Source organism: Archocentrus centrarchus, chromosome 12, assembly GCF_007364275.1.
Source record: "Archocentrus centrarchus isolate MPI-CPG fArcCen1 chromosome 12, fArcCen1, whole genome shotgun sequence".
NCBI lineage: Eukaryota > Metazoa > Chordata > Actinopteri > Cichliformes > Cichlidae > Archocentrus > Archocentrus centrarchus.
Window position 1 is genome coordinate 9,037,968 of NC_044357.1, and position 14,611 is coordinate 9,052,578.

Sequence of the window (14,611 nt, forward strand, 5' to 3'; positions counted from 1 at the left end):
ACTATTATTGATTGTATCACTATAATTATTGCAAATATATAATATGTGTTATGATTATATTCATTTTTATAGTTCTGCTTGCAACACTGAGATAATTTATTAAGTTTATTATGTATTTTTTTCTCTTTTTTCCACACACTCAAACACACACATCTTCAGTCACACTCCTATCCTCCACACTCGCTGTTATTTCTTTTTGGTTTATGCTTGTTTACTTGTTTGTTTGTATAATGCCTCTACCCTAACTGTCCTGTATTTATTTATTTATTGTTAAAATTGCCATTTTAAATATCTATACTGGCCCAGGAAATTAAAAATAAGGCATTCATTTTGTTATTTAATTGATTTCAGAGTGCTTAAACTTTCAGTTTAAAAACACATACAGTATATGAAACAGTCTGTCAATCAAAAATTCTGCGTACAGTCCAAATAAGATGAGAAAAATGAAGAAGACTTAAAATGCTGCTTTTTCATGCAGTGGTTTTCACGTTTTTATGAAATTAAAAAAAGTCCAAGGGGAATTTTAGTAAAGTTTAATACATCAGAAAGCTTCTTTTTGTTTATTTTGCCTAAAAAAAAATAAAAATCATTAAATATTGTTTCACTCCATATTTTCCCCTGGTCATTCCTGTAGTTTTAAAACCACTGCATTAAGTTTAAATAGGATTTACTCACAGGACATGACAGCATATATTTTACTTTGCAGTACTGAACGCAGCTTTGGTGGTCTGTGGTTTCAATGTACTAAATGTCCTGAAGCACAATGGAGGCCGAATCCTTTGGCCTATATAGCCCGTGCTACGTGATCAGCTGATGTGTTCAGTGTAGGCAGATCCCCGCTAACCTTCAGCACTATCTGCTGATGACAGAGGGATTGTTTGGATTCAGCCCTCTGCCTTCTCCTCAGGGCTCTCCCTCTCTCACTCTGCTTATCCCACTAACAAGGGGGGGGATTAATTTATTTTTTTTAACCTGCATTTGAATGTGTCCACTTCTGTTTCTCCCCTTCCTGTGTAATATCCGGGTAAGAGTTCATTCTTTCTTTAGGGGAAAAGCTTAGAAAGTAGTCACCAAGCAAGTGTTGCTTTTCTTATTTTGCCTTTTGTTTCTAGGTAGGAAAGTTGGAGGAAGCATCTTTGGAGCAGCGTTGGACCTAGTGGGAGCTCGATCACTGAGCTGAAGGGGGAGACGAAAGGGACATTTGGAAGAGGAAGAAGCAACCATGGGTGTACAAAAGGAAGATGTGGAAAAGTTCCTGAATGGGAACCCTGATTTTGCTAAACAATACTTTGCCAAAAAGGTGAACTCTTCTACCATGTCAAAGGTTTCAGGACTCCCAGAAAAACAGATCGACTTCAGCCAGTTTCGGGAGCTCAGTCAGGTAAATTACATTTTTAATCTTTTGTTTATTGGCAAGTAAACAATCTTTAAAAAAAAAAAAAATTTTTTTTGTTATTTTTCTGTTTTTTTCCAAGATTGAAGAAAGCAGAATTATGTATGACCTGATCAAAGACATGCAGGAGAACATCAACATGGAAAAGGTGGTTCTCAAGATCCTGAAGAGAATCAGCGCGCTCATCCTTGCTGACCGCTGCAGCTTGTTCATGTATCGCCAGCGGAACGGCGTGGGAGAGCTCGCCACTCGACTCTTCAACGTGAGCAAAGAGTCCGATTTGGATGCCTGCATTGTGCCGCCAGACTCTGAGATCGTGTATCCGCTGGACATGGGAATAGTTGGCAATGTTGCCCTGACCAAGAAGCCTATTAATGTGAAAAATGTCAAAGAGGTGAGGAGGAGCGAGGGTTAATTAATTAGAGGGGAAGAATGCACCAGTGAACGGTCCTCCTAAGCTTAGATGATGAATCTGTCTGTCAAGGTGTGATTCATGATATTAGATCACCCCCAGGTGACACATAGTGACTATAACTAAGAATGAAATCAGTTATGAATATATCACAGTCCAAGCGAAGATTGATATTCTCACTTATATTTTCCCCACTGGAAGTGTAGAAGAACAGATGTAATTAAAGGCAATGGCATGTTACCCATGATCAAGAACTCCAAGGTCACCTATGAAAAAAGGCAACACTTCCATGGGACCCATGATAACTGAAATGTTCCCCTCATATAAGAAAAAAATAGGGATATTGTAATAATATTTTTTTAGGGAACAGCTGGAAACATCAGCTAAATGTTCACCATGTCAAAGTGTGTTTTGAAATCAGACTACAATAGTAACTATTAGTAACTATTTGTTTTTGTAAATATGTGCATATATTATTATATCATGGCTTTGCAGTTGACCAAGTGAAGGTGTAAATCCCCTTGTCAGACATAATCCATTTATTTTCAGATCCCATCAGCCTCTGCTCTAGCTGTGGATTAGATATCTCTCGCATTTAGTCAGCAGGAATATAAAACAGATCACTTCACTTTGATAGAGTTTGTCCAAAGCTTGTCTTTATATCCTTGTATATGCCTTTATAGCATTATTTTAACAAAACAGGAATTTGCATCATACATTTTGTAGTTTCAAACGGAAAATCAAATACAGCTGTGGGATTTTGGGCCACATGGTGCATTCTTCACGAACAGTTACCGACACACCCGCCTACAATTGCTTATAATGCCTAATAGACTTTTTGTTCCCTAATAAATCTACTCTTGACTCCTGTAGCATTCTGCTATGTCAGAGCTGTCCATACACAAGTGTTTGCAAATGCACCTCTATATGTGTTCTTTTCTGGATTTTAGAACCAGCACTTCAGCTCATTCGTTGATGAACTCACAGACTACGAGACCAGGAATGTTCTTGCTGCACCCATCCTCAACGGCAAAGACATGGTGGCAGTGATCATGGCTGTGAACAAGACCACGGGACCATATTTCACAGCCGAAGATGAAGATGTGAGTCCCAACAACAAACGTTCACATGGATAATCTACCCCTAGTTTAAGGCAGTCAGGTTAAACACTGAGGCTTTTGGGCTGTTAACGGTATATCCCTTGTGATGCTTAGTGTAATTTTACACATGTTCAGCAGTATGTGTAATATGTGTGAGGTCATTAATCATAGTTAAGCAAAACTTGCCTTTCTCTTGAAAATAAACCTGAGCTGAATGGACCCAGTTTCATGCAGGCAATATTTAAATACACAAAACAAGAAACTGTGCTGCAAATTATCGGATTATATCAGAATTAAGAATTTTTTCTATGCCATACACTTTACAAGAAAACATCTTACTACAAAAAATGTCTATCAAAATATTTCAACATAGCAAAAATAATGTCACATTTATATATGCAGGAGCACAGGGAACAGCAGCACGGTGTTATTTCATTTCTGTTTTTTTGGATCACAAATTTTGTTGTTACTGATGCTTTTCTATTTTTTTTGGACCCCGTTTATCCATCCTTTCAGCTTTTTTTGAAGTATCTGAAAATTGCCAGTTTGAACTTGAAGATTTACCACCTGAGTTACCTCCACAACTGTGAGACACGTAAAGGGCAGGTACATATTATAATATGCTATATTTGATGCAAATACAGGCATATTGCTGCAGTGTTTTCACCCTCATTTTCACCCTTCTTTAATCCATGTTTCTCATATTTCCTAGCTGCTACTATGGTCAGCCAACAAGGTGTTTGAAGAGCTGACAGACATCGAGCGACAGTTTCACAAAGCCTTGTACACAGTCCGAGCCTACCTCAACTGTGACCGCTACTCTGTTGGTTTACTAGACATGACGAAGGAGAAGGTGTGGTTTCTTCCTGTTTCTTTGTGTGATGTTAAGCCACGTTTTTATCATGAAGTTACTAACTACTTCTCTGCTTCCAGGAGTTCTTTGATGTGTGGCCTGTGCTGATGGGAGAGCAGCCACCTTACTCTGGCCCCGTAACTCCCGATGGCAGGGCACGTTCCTTTATTTCATTTATCTAACATTATTATCAGTGCTGTGCTTGGTGTCACATCTCTCTCTAATCTCTGTTATGTTTTTATTTTAGGAGGTCAACTTCTACAAAGTGATTGATTATATTTTACATGGAAAGGAAGACATCAAAGTAATACCGTAAGTAGTTATAGATTGAGATGAGAACACGCTGAAAATGTGGCCATTTGGAAGAAAATGTACAGATTAATAATGTTTTTGTAAGAGTGGTCATTAGCCCAGATTATATCTGTTTACTTACTGCCTGTCTGTCTTATAGCAATCCACCTGCAGACCACTGGGCTTTGAGTAGTGGCCTACCTACTTATGTTGCCGAGAGCGGTTTTGTAAGTTTGTTTTTAATTCATTGCTAGAAGCTGTCAAACCAATTTAACCTAATTAATATTTCACTCAGCATCCAAACCAATCAGGTCGTTCTGTTCCCTCTCTCAGATTTGTAACATTTTGAACGCGGCTGCTGATGAGACATTCGATTTTCAGGTAAGAGATTTTAAGCATTGCTGACCAGAAAAGAAGCTCCTACCTCGTAGAGCTGTTGCCATCAAAGTAGTGTCTGGCAACCCCCAGGGGTCTGTGACCCACAGCCAAGGGGTGCTGTATTTTTCAAACTCTGATATCTGGACCCAAAAAGCTGAAGAACTGCTGCCATAAAGGCATACAGCATGAGACATGCTTTTTTCCCTGTGTTGCAGAAAGAGCCGCTGGACAGCAGTGGTTGGACAATAAAAAATGTTCTCTCACTGCCAATTGTCAACAAAAAGGAAGAGATAGTAGGTGTGGCCACATTTTACAACAGAAAAGATGGAAAACCTTTTGATGATCAGGATGAACAGCTCATGGAGGTAATATTAATATTGACATGCACAACAACACATTGTCACATAAATGCTTTTGTGCAAAAGCAAATAAAGCTCCACCAATGTGATCTGTGAAGATAAAGTTTTAAATCTGTTCTATGTTTACGTGTGCAGTCCACTTCTGGTACCTCATGTGTTCAGTATATGTACATGCTGATCTGATCTTTTCCTGATGTTCCTGTTTCTCAGGCTTTGACCCAGTTCCTGGGATGGTCAGCTCTGAACACAGACACTTACGACAAGATGAACAAGCTCGAGAACCGCAAAGACATCGCTCAGGACATGGTGCTCTACCACGTCAAATGTCGAGATGATGAGATTCAGAACATCCTGGTCAGTTCAGTTTTACTGCCCCCACCACCTGTTAAGTGATTATAGACACTGGAGCACTTAGGTTTCTAGCTTCAGCTGAACTCACCTCATCCTGCCTCAGCAAAAGACATTACAAAGGGTCCAACATCAAACCTGAAGAAATTTAACATTTTTATATTTTGTTTCACTTTGTGGGAGGCTTAACTGACAATTACTAGCTTTGTATCTCTTGTTGTTCCCTCAGTTTAAACCTATAACATCAGTGATTTTGTCATTTCCCCCAGAACACCAGAGAGGTCTATGACTGTGAACCCAGAGACTGTGAAGAGGACGAGCTCCTAGCTATCCTGGTAATTCGAACTTGTGTACTGTGGTGTCTCTCGGTATGGTTTAAGCTGCTGAATAAGTTTGACTTTTTCCATATATTTCTGAGTGACTCTACAGTTATGATGAAAAATGTTGTCGGAGCTATCCAACTATCAGTGCCACGGATTTGCTGTTTACCTTACAGAAAAAAGACCTCCCTCCGCTGATTAAGAAGTTTGAGATCTATGAGTTCCGTTTTTCGGATTTTAACTGCACAGAGATGGAGCTGGTGAAGTGCGGGATCCAGATGTACTACGAAGTTGGTGTGGTCAAGAAGTTCCAGGTCCCTCAGGAGGTAATGCAGACAAACATAGGTGGGCATTTTTATCTTTAGTTTATGGCCAACCTTTAGGGGCTGTGATGATTTTATCCATCCATCCATCCATCCATCCATCCATCCATCCATCCATCCATCCATCCATCCATCCATCCATCCATCCATTTTCTTTTGCTTATCCGGGGCTGGGTCGTGGGGCAGCAGCTTATTTGGGCAACATAATCTCTCCAGCGTGTCCCGGGTCTGCCCCTGGGCCACCTCCCGGCAATGATTTTAAACAGCTTTAATGATTTGCTGCTCTCCTGTCAGGTGCTGGTTCGCTTCATGTATTCAGTCAGTAAAGGCTACAGAAGAATCACCTACCACAACTGGCGTCATGGCTTCAATGTTGGACAGACGATGTTTACACTATTAACGGTATTTCTTTTATTTTTTTAGCCTCCATTTAGCTCAGTTTAAATTAACATTTTCATACAAGACATGGTAATATTTTTAACACTGTCGCAGTCGGACACATTGATGTTGTGCATTGTCTGCGTCTCTGTGTGCTCAGACAGGAATGCTGAAGCGATACTACACTGACTTGGAGGTAATGGCCATGATAACTGCAGGCTTCCTCCATGATATTGATCACAGAGGAACAAATAACTTGTACCAGGTCAAGTAAGTGCTTCAGAGAACTTTTTGTTTTTTCCGATACTGGATTTTAGGGAGGAATATTTTTTGAAAGTCTTTCATATACAGAAACTCTTCTGATAACTGATGTCAGTCCCATGTTAAATCCTGCAAGTATCTGAGGAATTTTATTCAACAGATCTGGTAACCCTCTGGCCAAGTTGCACGGCTCCTCCATTTTAGAACGGCACCATCTAGAGTTTGGAAAGTTCCTCTTGTCTGACGAGGTGACAAAGAAGATGCTAACAAGAGATAATAGTAACTTAAGTTATTTGTATTTTTCATTCCATCGCTAATGACATTTCTCTGCTTCCCTCCCGTGCAGTCACTGAATATCTACCAGAACCTTAACAGGCGACAGGTAGACCATGTGATTCATCTCATGGACATTGCCATCATCGCCACTGACCTGGCTCTTTATTTCAAGTCAGTACAACTTCTCATTTGCCTGCCCTCACTCACTGATAAATGCCTGTTTTTTTTCCCTCTCTTTTTCTAATGTTTCATGGAAAAATCGAGAGGAACACTAAACGATTCTTCTCTTTTCACCTTTCTAGGAAGAGAACCATGTTCCAAAAGATTGTGGACCTCTCACATACATATGAGGACGAAAAGAAATGGGTCGACTTCTTGTCACTAGAAACAACCAGAAAAGAGATTGTCATGTGAGTGCAACTAACATGCACAGTGTTACTGGCTCCTGTGCATTTCTGTGAGCCTACAAATTGTTTTCCATTTCAGGGCCATGATGATGACCGCATGTGACCTGTCTGCTATCACAAAGCCTTGGGAAGTGCAGAGCAAGGTGAGAAGCACAGGAATTATTAGTGGTGTTAGTATTCATTTTGTATTATTTTACAGCATAATTGTGTTTCTCTGTCTTTTAGGTTGCCTTGTCTGTGGCAGCAGAGTTTTGGGAGCAGGGTGACCTGGAGAGGACAGTGCTGGAACAGCAACCCATTGTGAGTTTATACATTTCTGGAATGTATTTGTGTTCACAAAAAATAAGATGTACTTGTTTTTTATTTATATGTATAAATATTTATTTGATTTCTTTCTTTTTTTTATTTTTCTAATTCTCATGCTACTCTTGACCTTTCTGTTAAAGATGCACAAAGGCCAGAATAAAGTTGTAGTCTCTCTTTGGCAGCCCACAACCAGACACACATCACTTTAGACATCACACTCTTTACGTAGCTCAGCAGAAACCCACCTGTCGGGAACTGAAGTACTCAGCAGAGGACAAAAGGATGACATAAGACAAGTTTGAAGTAACAAAAACAAAAATTGTTCAGATAGAGTGCAGGCGAGTTATTTTTTTTTCTTTTTGCGGCAACAAGTGCTGCTCAAAAACATTGTACTGAGAGCAGCAGGACTGATGACGGAAGTTACACTTGCAATATGAAACCAGAAGCATGTGAGTAGGTACAGACAGTTCTGACTGCTGCAAATGTTTGTTTCTCCCAACAGCCCATGATGGACAGGACCAAGGCGGCAGAGCTTCCAAAGCTACAGTGTGGTTTCATTGACTTTGTCTGCACGTTTGTCTACAAGGTAATGTTGATTATTGCATTCTCACTTACAGAATATGAGCACTGCAGGGTTCCTGTCAGTGTTTTTCTTGCAAAAACCTGCTCAGTCTGAACACATTAAAACCATCAAATAATCCCCTTTATTATTACTTTTTTTTTTTTTTTTCCTGGAGCATCACCAACCGTGTACGGCTCTCCTCATCTATACTGCTCCATGCTGACCATTCTTATTTGCCTCTTATCTTCTAAGGAGTTTTCTCGCTTCCACCCACAAATCCAGCCCATGCTGGATGGCATCCTGAACAACAGGAAGGAGTGGAATGCCAAAAAAGAGGAGTATGAGGCTAAGCTCAAAGCCATTGAAGAAGCAAAAGCTGCTAAAGAGGCAGCAGCAGCCAGTAAAGGTACAGCGTTTCTTTAGAATAATCACACCCCTAAAATGAATTGTCGTCTACCTAATTTTACCATCGGTGCTTGACTCAGAGAGGTAGAACATCAAACCCAAAAAACAGAATTTATGTTTCCAAAGGAGATGGAATGTAAATATATTGCTGGCAACAATGATGCAATATGTTTCAAAAGCTGGCACAAGCACCCCCCACCCCCCTAGATGTGTTGCATCACCTCTTCTTTTTAAAAAGTGATTAGGAACTGAGGAGCCCAATTAGTCCAGTTTAGTGTGTCTGTGGTGTCTGGCCAGCATGGAGGCTTTTTTTTTTTTTTAGTTAGTCATGCTTTTTTAATCATGCAGAATTTCCTGGGTAGCACGATATGTTGTGCCCAAACCTGCAACTACCATTCAGCATTAATGGACCCTTCATAGATGTGCAAGTTACTCATACCATGTGCACTAATCCATCTCTACACCATTGAGCTGCATGCTGATAGTAAGCCAGATAATCCTCTTTAGCCTGGGGATGCAGCATCTTCAAAAAAGAAATAATTTCAAATTTTGGGGTGTTTTCCACTATTTTTTTTTTTTTTTTTGCCATCTCAGTTTATCTTAAATGAGCTCAGGCACCTCTGGAGGAGGTGGTGATGGTTTTTTCTTGGTACATTGGAATATTGGACATTTGACGGTGGTTTAGCCAGCTTGTTGTTTTAAACACAGCTGAGAGGTTGTAAATATTGACTTGGTGGATACAGCCACCAACAGGTTGTAGTTTTTAGAAGGGCTCCCCTGCAGAGATTTTATACTGCCTCCATTTTTACTTCTCTGGGGGTTCTTTTTATACCTAACCATGCTGGTGACCTATTACCAGTTGAGCTATTCAATCATGAGATGTTCAACCAGGTTTCTTTTTTTTTTTTTAATTTGTTGCTAGTTTTTACACCACTTTTCCAACATTTTTAAACAGTGTTACCTGCATCTATTTTAATTTAAATATCAGGTTTAATTGATTGGATTATAGTATGTATTAGACTTATACTGTATATTAGAATTAGCCACAACAGAAGTGATAATTTGGTTTTTAGTGCTTTAATTGTATACTGACTCATTTGTTGAATATTCAATTGTTTAACAGCAGCTGCAAACAACCCCAGTGGTGGGTCGGGCTCCAAGACCTGCTCTGTGTGCTAAACGACCAAAGAACTGTTTACATCGCTGGGATCGACGAAGACACAACAGCCCGAGTTCATAATTATCTAAGAACCACAGCCAGTCAAGCAGTCTCACCGCAATGGAAAAAAAAAATGTCATGAAGTCAGGAGGATGGATATTTGAATGCACGGCCCTGTAGTACCTCTTCAGAAAAGTGGTTCCAGTCGGAAAAGAAAAAACCTGAACACGGAGCGATCATCACCAAGGACAGCAAAGTTTTAAGAGCTTTAAGAGACAATGACCAGGTGAGCCAAAAAAATTTGTTCAAGTCTGACCACATCTTGGTAAGACATAACTGAGGAACGGAAACCAAAAAGCAAACAACCACATGATCGCGTTTGAGAATAAATTGCCGCTCCCTGTCTTAAAATCATTGTACTTTTATGAATCAAGAGTGAAGGTGATTTTTACACTTCAGGTTTCTCTCATTATAAATTGTTTGCTTATCTCTCAAGGATTCACGTTAGTGATGGTGTGTGTGTGTCTGTGTACTGTGTGCTTGTTGCAAGTTGTGTTTCTCAAATGTACAAATACCCCCAACTTTTATATTTTTTCCCCCCAACTTCTTACAACTGTTTATTTACATAGCAAACATCTCAGGAGGACACAACCTACATCTGTGTTGTAAACAATAATCCCGTACAGAACGTGAGTGCAGTGTTAATTTTTTATGCTCAGGCCTCTATAGAATATTTATGTTTGGGGATTTAATTGTCTATATATTTACTACTGTAGTATTTTAGTTTTCACAGAACATAGACAGTCACCTTTCATTCATATTCCAAAAGTAATCCAATGTTGACTCCTTCCAGTCACATACTATTTACAAATGAGAGTCTGTTTACTGCAGAAAGCCAAAGGTAGATGTTCAGTGATGCTACAGTAACAACTTTTTAAAATGAGTTTAACAGCGAACACTTGTAAGTTTACAGTCAGCAAGTCTGTAGATGCTTATTCATGATGCCTTTATATTGTAAATAAACAGTGTGTGGTTTATGAGTGTGAGACGGTAGCCTCAGATATGTATTTTACAAATATAGTATTACAAATGTCTTATTAAATAAGAACAGGAAATCAGGTGGTTCCACATAAAACTGATTCATTTGAATTCATTGTGCTTGTTTATATCTGCATGAACTAAGATGGGCTACAGCATGAGTGTAATCAAACACTGGGATCGGCAAGTTTACTTAAACTGGTTTAAAGAGTGAGTTGTACTATATTAATCCCCACTTGAAAACTACCCTCTGCGCTGGACTCATCCCAAATAGGACCAGGAGTCAGTCAGAGCGCACCAACTGGGGATCAGTGCGAGTAATCATGAACATGCAAACTACTCCACGCGACCAATTCATAAACTCAGGACTGTTGTGCTGCAAGGCAAAAGCACTAATCGCTGAACCATCAGGCTATTCTTATTACAATCCCTGAGTGCAGGCCTTGAAGGCAATGAGGACACAGAGCTGTTTGAAACAGCATAAAGAAGCAACTGAGCTTTGTATAAAGACTTCTACATACTGTCCCACTTCCTGTGAATATCCAACTATTTTTCTAGTTTAAAGCTAAAGAGCCTGCCCTGTAATTAGTTATTTGCAAACACTAGCAAAAGTCATAAAGCTGAATAACAAATTTATCATGCTTGATTTAAAGAAAGTTAAATGTATTACATATATGGAACTGCTATGGTGAGGGTTTATTAAAGATGACTGTAATGTTAGACCATAAATCAACCTAAATGTGCTGTGGATGTAACCGTGATTTTTTTTTTTTAAATAGACTTCATTTACTTTTCAGTCAGTATTGTAAAGCTTGCCTCCTCATGTGCTCCATATGTACAGTGATGACCCCAATAAAAGCAAGTGTATTTTTAACCAAGTGGATTTATTGCCTGTGATACTGAAGCTGAAACTTACCAAGAAGCAACATTGTGGGAATTTGGTCATACTCTTCACCTGCTACTGGAACTGGCTTATATCACGAGCTTCTATTACTTTTAGATGTTATCTGAGGAGTTGCACCCCTGCCATCATGATTATAATGCAAGAGCATGCACTATATAATGCTATAATGCAACATAGAGTTCATTATGAAGGTTACAATATTACACAACACACAAGAGTATTGAGGGAATGCTTCTGTCAACACTGCACTTTCTACTACTGGTCCCTGACCCCAATCCTGGGATTGCTGCTAAACTAGGCCAGGATTACAACCATGCTCTTCCTCCAGGCTCAATTCCTACTGAAGGACAGGTACGTACGTACACACACACACACACACTCTTACATGCTCTAGTTGTAAAACATGTGTTACAGTCTTACTTTGTCTCAAGCAACTAAAAGATTCAAAAAGTTTAATTCAGGGTAAGAAGTGACTAGACTAATACCAGGAAAAAAAAAAAGATGAACACTTAATATGTTACATGAAAAATATTTATTGTTCAGCAACACACATCAGGAAATGGTTCATTTGAGGATGGTGTCAGAGTTTGCTGCAGAGACAGAAAAAGAAGCAGAAATATGTAAACATGTTGGGATGAAAAGGAAAAAATAAGGCCGTGTATGATTCTGCGTTACCTTCAGACAGTTGTTTGTAGATGCGTTCCTGCTCCTCTCTGGCCTTCTTCTCTGCTTCCTCGACCCTCCTCTCCTCCTCGGCAATTGGCTTCAGGTAGTCTAATCAAGAATAACAACAAAGCCCATCACTAGCGTATTTATATTAGTACCAAGCGTTTTGATCACAGTGTTATTCATGAACATTTACACGTGTGTATCAGACCATGGAGACATTTCCACATTTACATAAACTTTATAGATCACAGCCTGTGAGTTATAAGATAGCACACTAATATCCTATATTCACTCATATTCCCGGGTGGGCATCCTGTGCTGCTGGGGCTGTGCCCTGGCACCCTGGTTGTGCTGGCTGGTGTCCTTCCTGGGCTTTGTGTCTGTTCGCTGTCCCTTGACTTGTGCGGTGCTGTGGACTCCTCTTTCTGGGTGCCCATGCTGCCTGGGTGGGACTGGGTTGTGCTGTCTGGCTGCTGTTGGGTCTTGGCTAGGGCCCCAGGCACCGATGAAAACCTTCCTGCATGTTTGTGGCTCAGCATACTGGTGTCCACTGCTTCTTGGCCTTCCATGTAGGTTGCAGCCACTTATGGTTTCTGGGCGGATTCTTATCACCGCTCTGTGTTATGATATTTGGTGATTCTAGTGACTTTGATGACAGTAAGGGTGTCCTCAAAATCACCCCACTGCCTGGTTTTGTTTCTGCTAGTTTCTTTATAATTGTTTTGGTGTGTGGTTGCTGGGTTTCACTGAGGTGTATTTTGCTGGTAACTTCTGTCATAATGAATCAAGGTCACCACTTTTGATTTGGAAAAGATCATATCCATGTCCTCTCTCACACTCACAAAAAATGGCTAATTATGTATCAAAAGAATACTAAGTGACAGGTATTTCAATCTGTAGCTGATGGCACATATGGTATTTCAGCTTCCTACCTGTTCCATCTACAGGATCAAGGAATCTGTCAATATTTTTCAGAGGCAAGAAAACTGCATCTCTAAAATCAATTAAATAAAATAAATGCCTTTAATCTGTCACAAACTGTGAACTTTCCTGATTTTTTGTTCAACTGTTTCCCATTATGTTCAGACACTGATATACTGACAATGCTCAGTGCATGCGCACGCATGGACGTACCAAACCTCTGTTTGCCATAGATCACGCCGAGCAGCAGGGCAGACCATCTGGCCGTCTGAAATGGGGGAAAAAAAAAGAAAAGATGCAGACGTGTTAACAAGCGAAACAGACGTGAATAACCAGATGATTGTGTGAGCTGCGACATGTCAAAATGTAAAGAAATATTATTTTCCTTCATTTCTGCTGCCGTATCCTGCCCTTTCTGTCGCGACTGTCACTTTCAAACACCAGTCGATGTCATATAGCCAACATTTTATGCTTTATTCTGTAGTCCGTATTCAAAAGCATCGTGTGTGCGATCACGAGTTAACAGAATAAGTCATTACTCGATAAAAACCTACATAAACAGCGCCAAATGAGCCGTGGCGGGGGCGAAGTCCAGCTTGTCTCTGACCTTTCAGCTGAAATACAGAGCAAAACCACAGCACTGCTCGCCGACATGACTTTCTTTTGACTCAACATTAGTAGTCATAATACCTGCCTCAGACAGGTGGGTAAGATGCCGCAGATGCAGCTGCTTGCTAGGAAGCGCTCACCTCTCAATGTCACTGCTAGCAAACACTAGCTAGCATGCTACTAGAACAACTCCAATTCCCCACGATTTCACAGGAGTCTGCGAGTATTAGGGGGAAGCTATTGCTTAGACCTATCAGTCCATTTAAATTCACAATAATAACAATATACAGGCCACATAACAAATGTTTTACCTTGATGAGCGGCGACACTGCGACAGGAGGAACCATGTTGAAGCGAGGATGTGACTTCCGGTCGAAGCGGAAATTGTTTTTTTTTTCCCCCTCCTTGACAGGAGAGTTTACATAAAGCTCATCAGAGCTAAATTTTAACTAGACTTTTAGTTTTTTTCTTTCATTATTTTGCTTTCAGTGCAAATAGTGCTAAGTTAAGGTGTAGTTTATTTTACATTTAGTTTTGTTTTGGGGAGTATTTGTAAAAGTCAGAATCTCAGAGGTATTCGATACAATTTGGTGACATCATAGACAGAAATGTGTAAAATTATAAACAGTTTATCCTAATACAGAATGTGTCTTTGGGGATCACCTAAGATCTAAACATGACTGGACCTGACACTGCATTTTCCTGTTATTTCTGACTTTTGGATTAACAAAAAAGTGTATTATACATGAGTAGAAATGGGGGTGGTGGTGGGGGTTAAATCACAGGGTTTAGTGTGGTGTTTGGTTATGACAATAAAATCTGCCAAGATTTGTTTGTGTGTTTATTTTTTTAAATTTTATAATCAAAAATCGAGTGTCAACGTAGTTTGAAATGGTTTTAGTTTCTAATTCTGCCACTAGATGCCACTGATTCCCTTAA

At 39.8% G+C, this 14,611-nt stretch overlaps 2 protein-coding genes across 2 annotated transcripts; one reads left to right on the plus strand and one right to left on the minus strand.

The window, feature by feature from the left end:
• Positions 1-850: 850 nt before the first annotated feature.
• Positions 851-11,443, plus strand: pde6b (phosphodiesterase 6B, cGMP-specific, rod, beta). Its single transcript, XM_030743382.1, has 24 exons — positions 851-1,024; positions 1,113-1,381; positions 1,476-1,787; positions 2,756-2,908; positions 3,422-3,511; positions 3,618-3,758; positions 3,839-3,913; positions 4,006-4,070; positions 4,210-4,276; positions 4,383-4,430; positions 4,643-4,792; positions 4,997-5,140; positions 5,404-5,469; positions 5,631-5,780; positions 6,072-6,179; positions 6,316-6,425; positions 6,577-6,664; positions 6,763-6,863; positions 6,995-7,102; positions 7,179-7,242; positions 7,325-7,399; positions 7,908-7,991; positions 8,220-8,373; positions 9,496-11,443. The coding sequence occupies exons 2-24, from the start codon at positions 1,223-1,225 to the stop codon at positions 9,549-9,551; spliced, it is 2,568 nt and encodes an 855-aa protein (XP_030599242.1). The 5' UTR covers positions 851-1,024; positions 1,113-1,222; the 3' UTR covers positions 9,552-11,443.
• Positions 11,444-11,986: 543 nt separating this feature from the next.
• Positions 11,987-14,049, minus strand: LOC115789513 (ATP synthase subunit e, mitochondrial-like). The gene is made up of 4 exons (XM_030742958.1): positions 13,984-14,049; positions 13,277-13,331; positions 12,149-12,247; positions 11,987-12,063 (listed from the first exon to the last, which is right to left on the minus strand). Exons 1-4 carry the CDS (start codon positions 14,017-14,019, stop codon positions 12,038-12,040), a joined length of 216 nt encoding a protein of 71 aa, XP_030598818.1. The 5' UTR covers positions 14,020-14,049; the 3' UTR covers positions 11,987-12,037.
• Positions 14,050-14,611: the final 562 nt, after the last annotated feature.

Bases quoted from the DNA above. Each gene is read 5' to 3' on its own strand.
- pde6b (XM_030743382.1), top strand. From the start codon at position 1,223: ATGGGTGTACAAAAGGAAGATGTGGAAAAGTTCCTGAATGGGAACCCT. The intron at 7,103-7,178 runs GTGAGTGCAACT...TTTCCATTTCAG, and splicing joins ACCAGAAAAGAGATTGTCAT to GGCCATGATGATGACCGCAT. The intron at 7,992-8,219 runs GTAATGTTGATT...TTATCTTCTAAG, and splicing joins TCTGCACGTTTGTCTACAAG to GAGTTTTCTCGCTTCCACCC.
- LOC115789513 (XM_030742958.1), bottom strand. From the start codon at position 14,019: ATGGTTCCTCCTGTCGCAGTGTCGCCGCTCATCAAG. The intron at 13,332-13,983 runs GTAAAACATTTG...CCCCCATTTCAG, and splicing joins CAGTGTCGCCGCTCATCAAG to ACGGCCAGATGGTCTGCCCT. The intron at 12,064-12,148 runs GTAACGCAGAAT...CTGTCTCTGCAG, and splicing joins CTACAAACAACTGTCTGAAG to CAAACTCTGACACCATCCTC.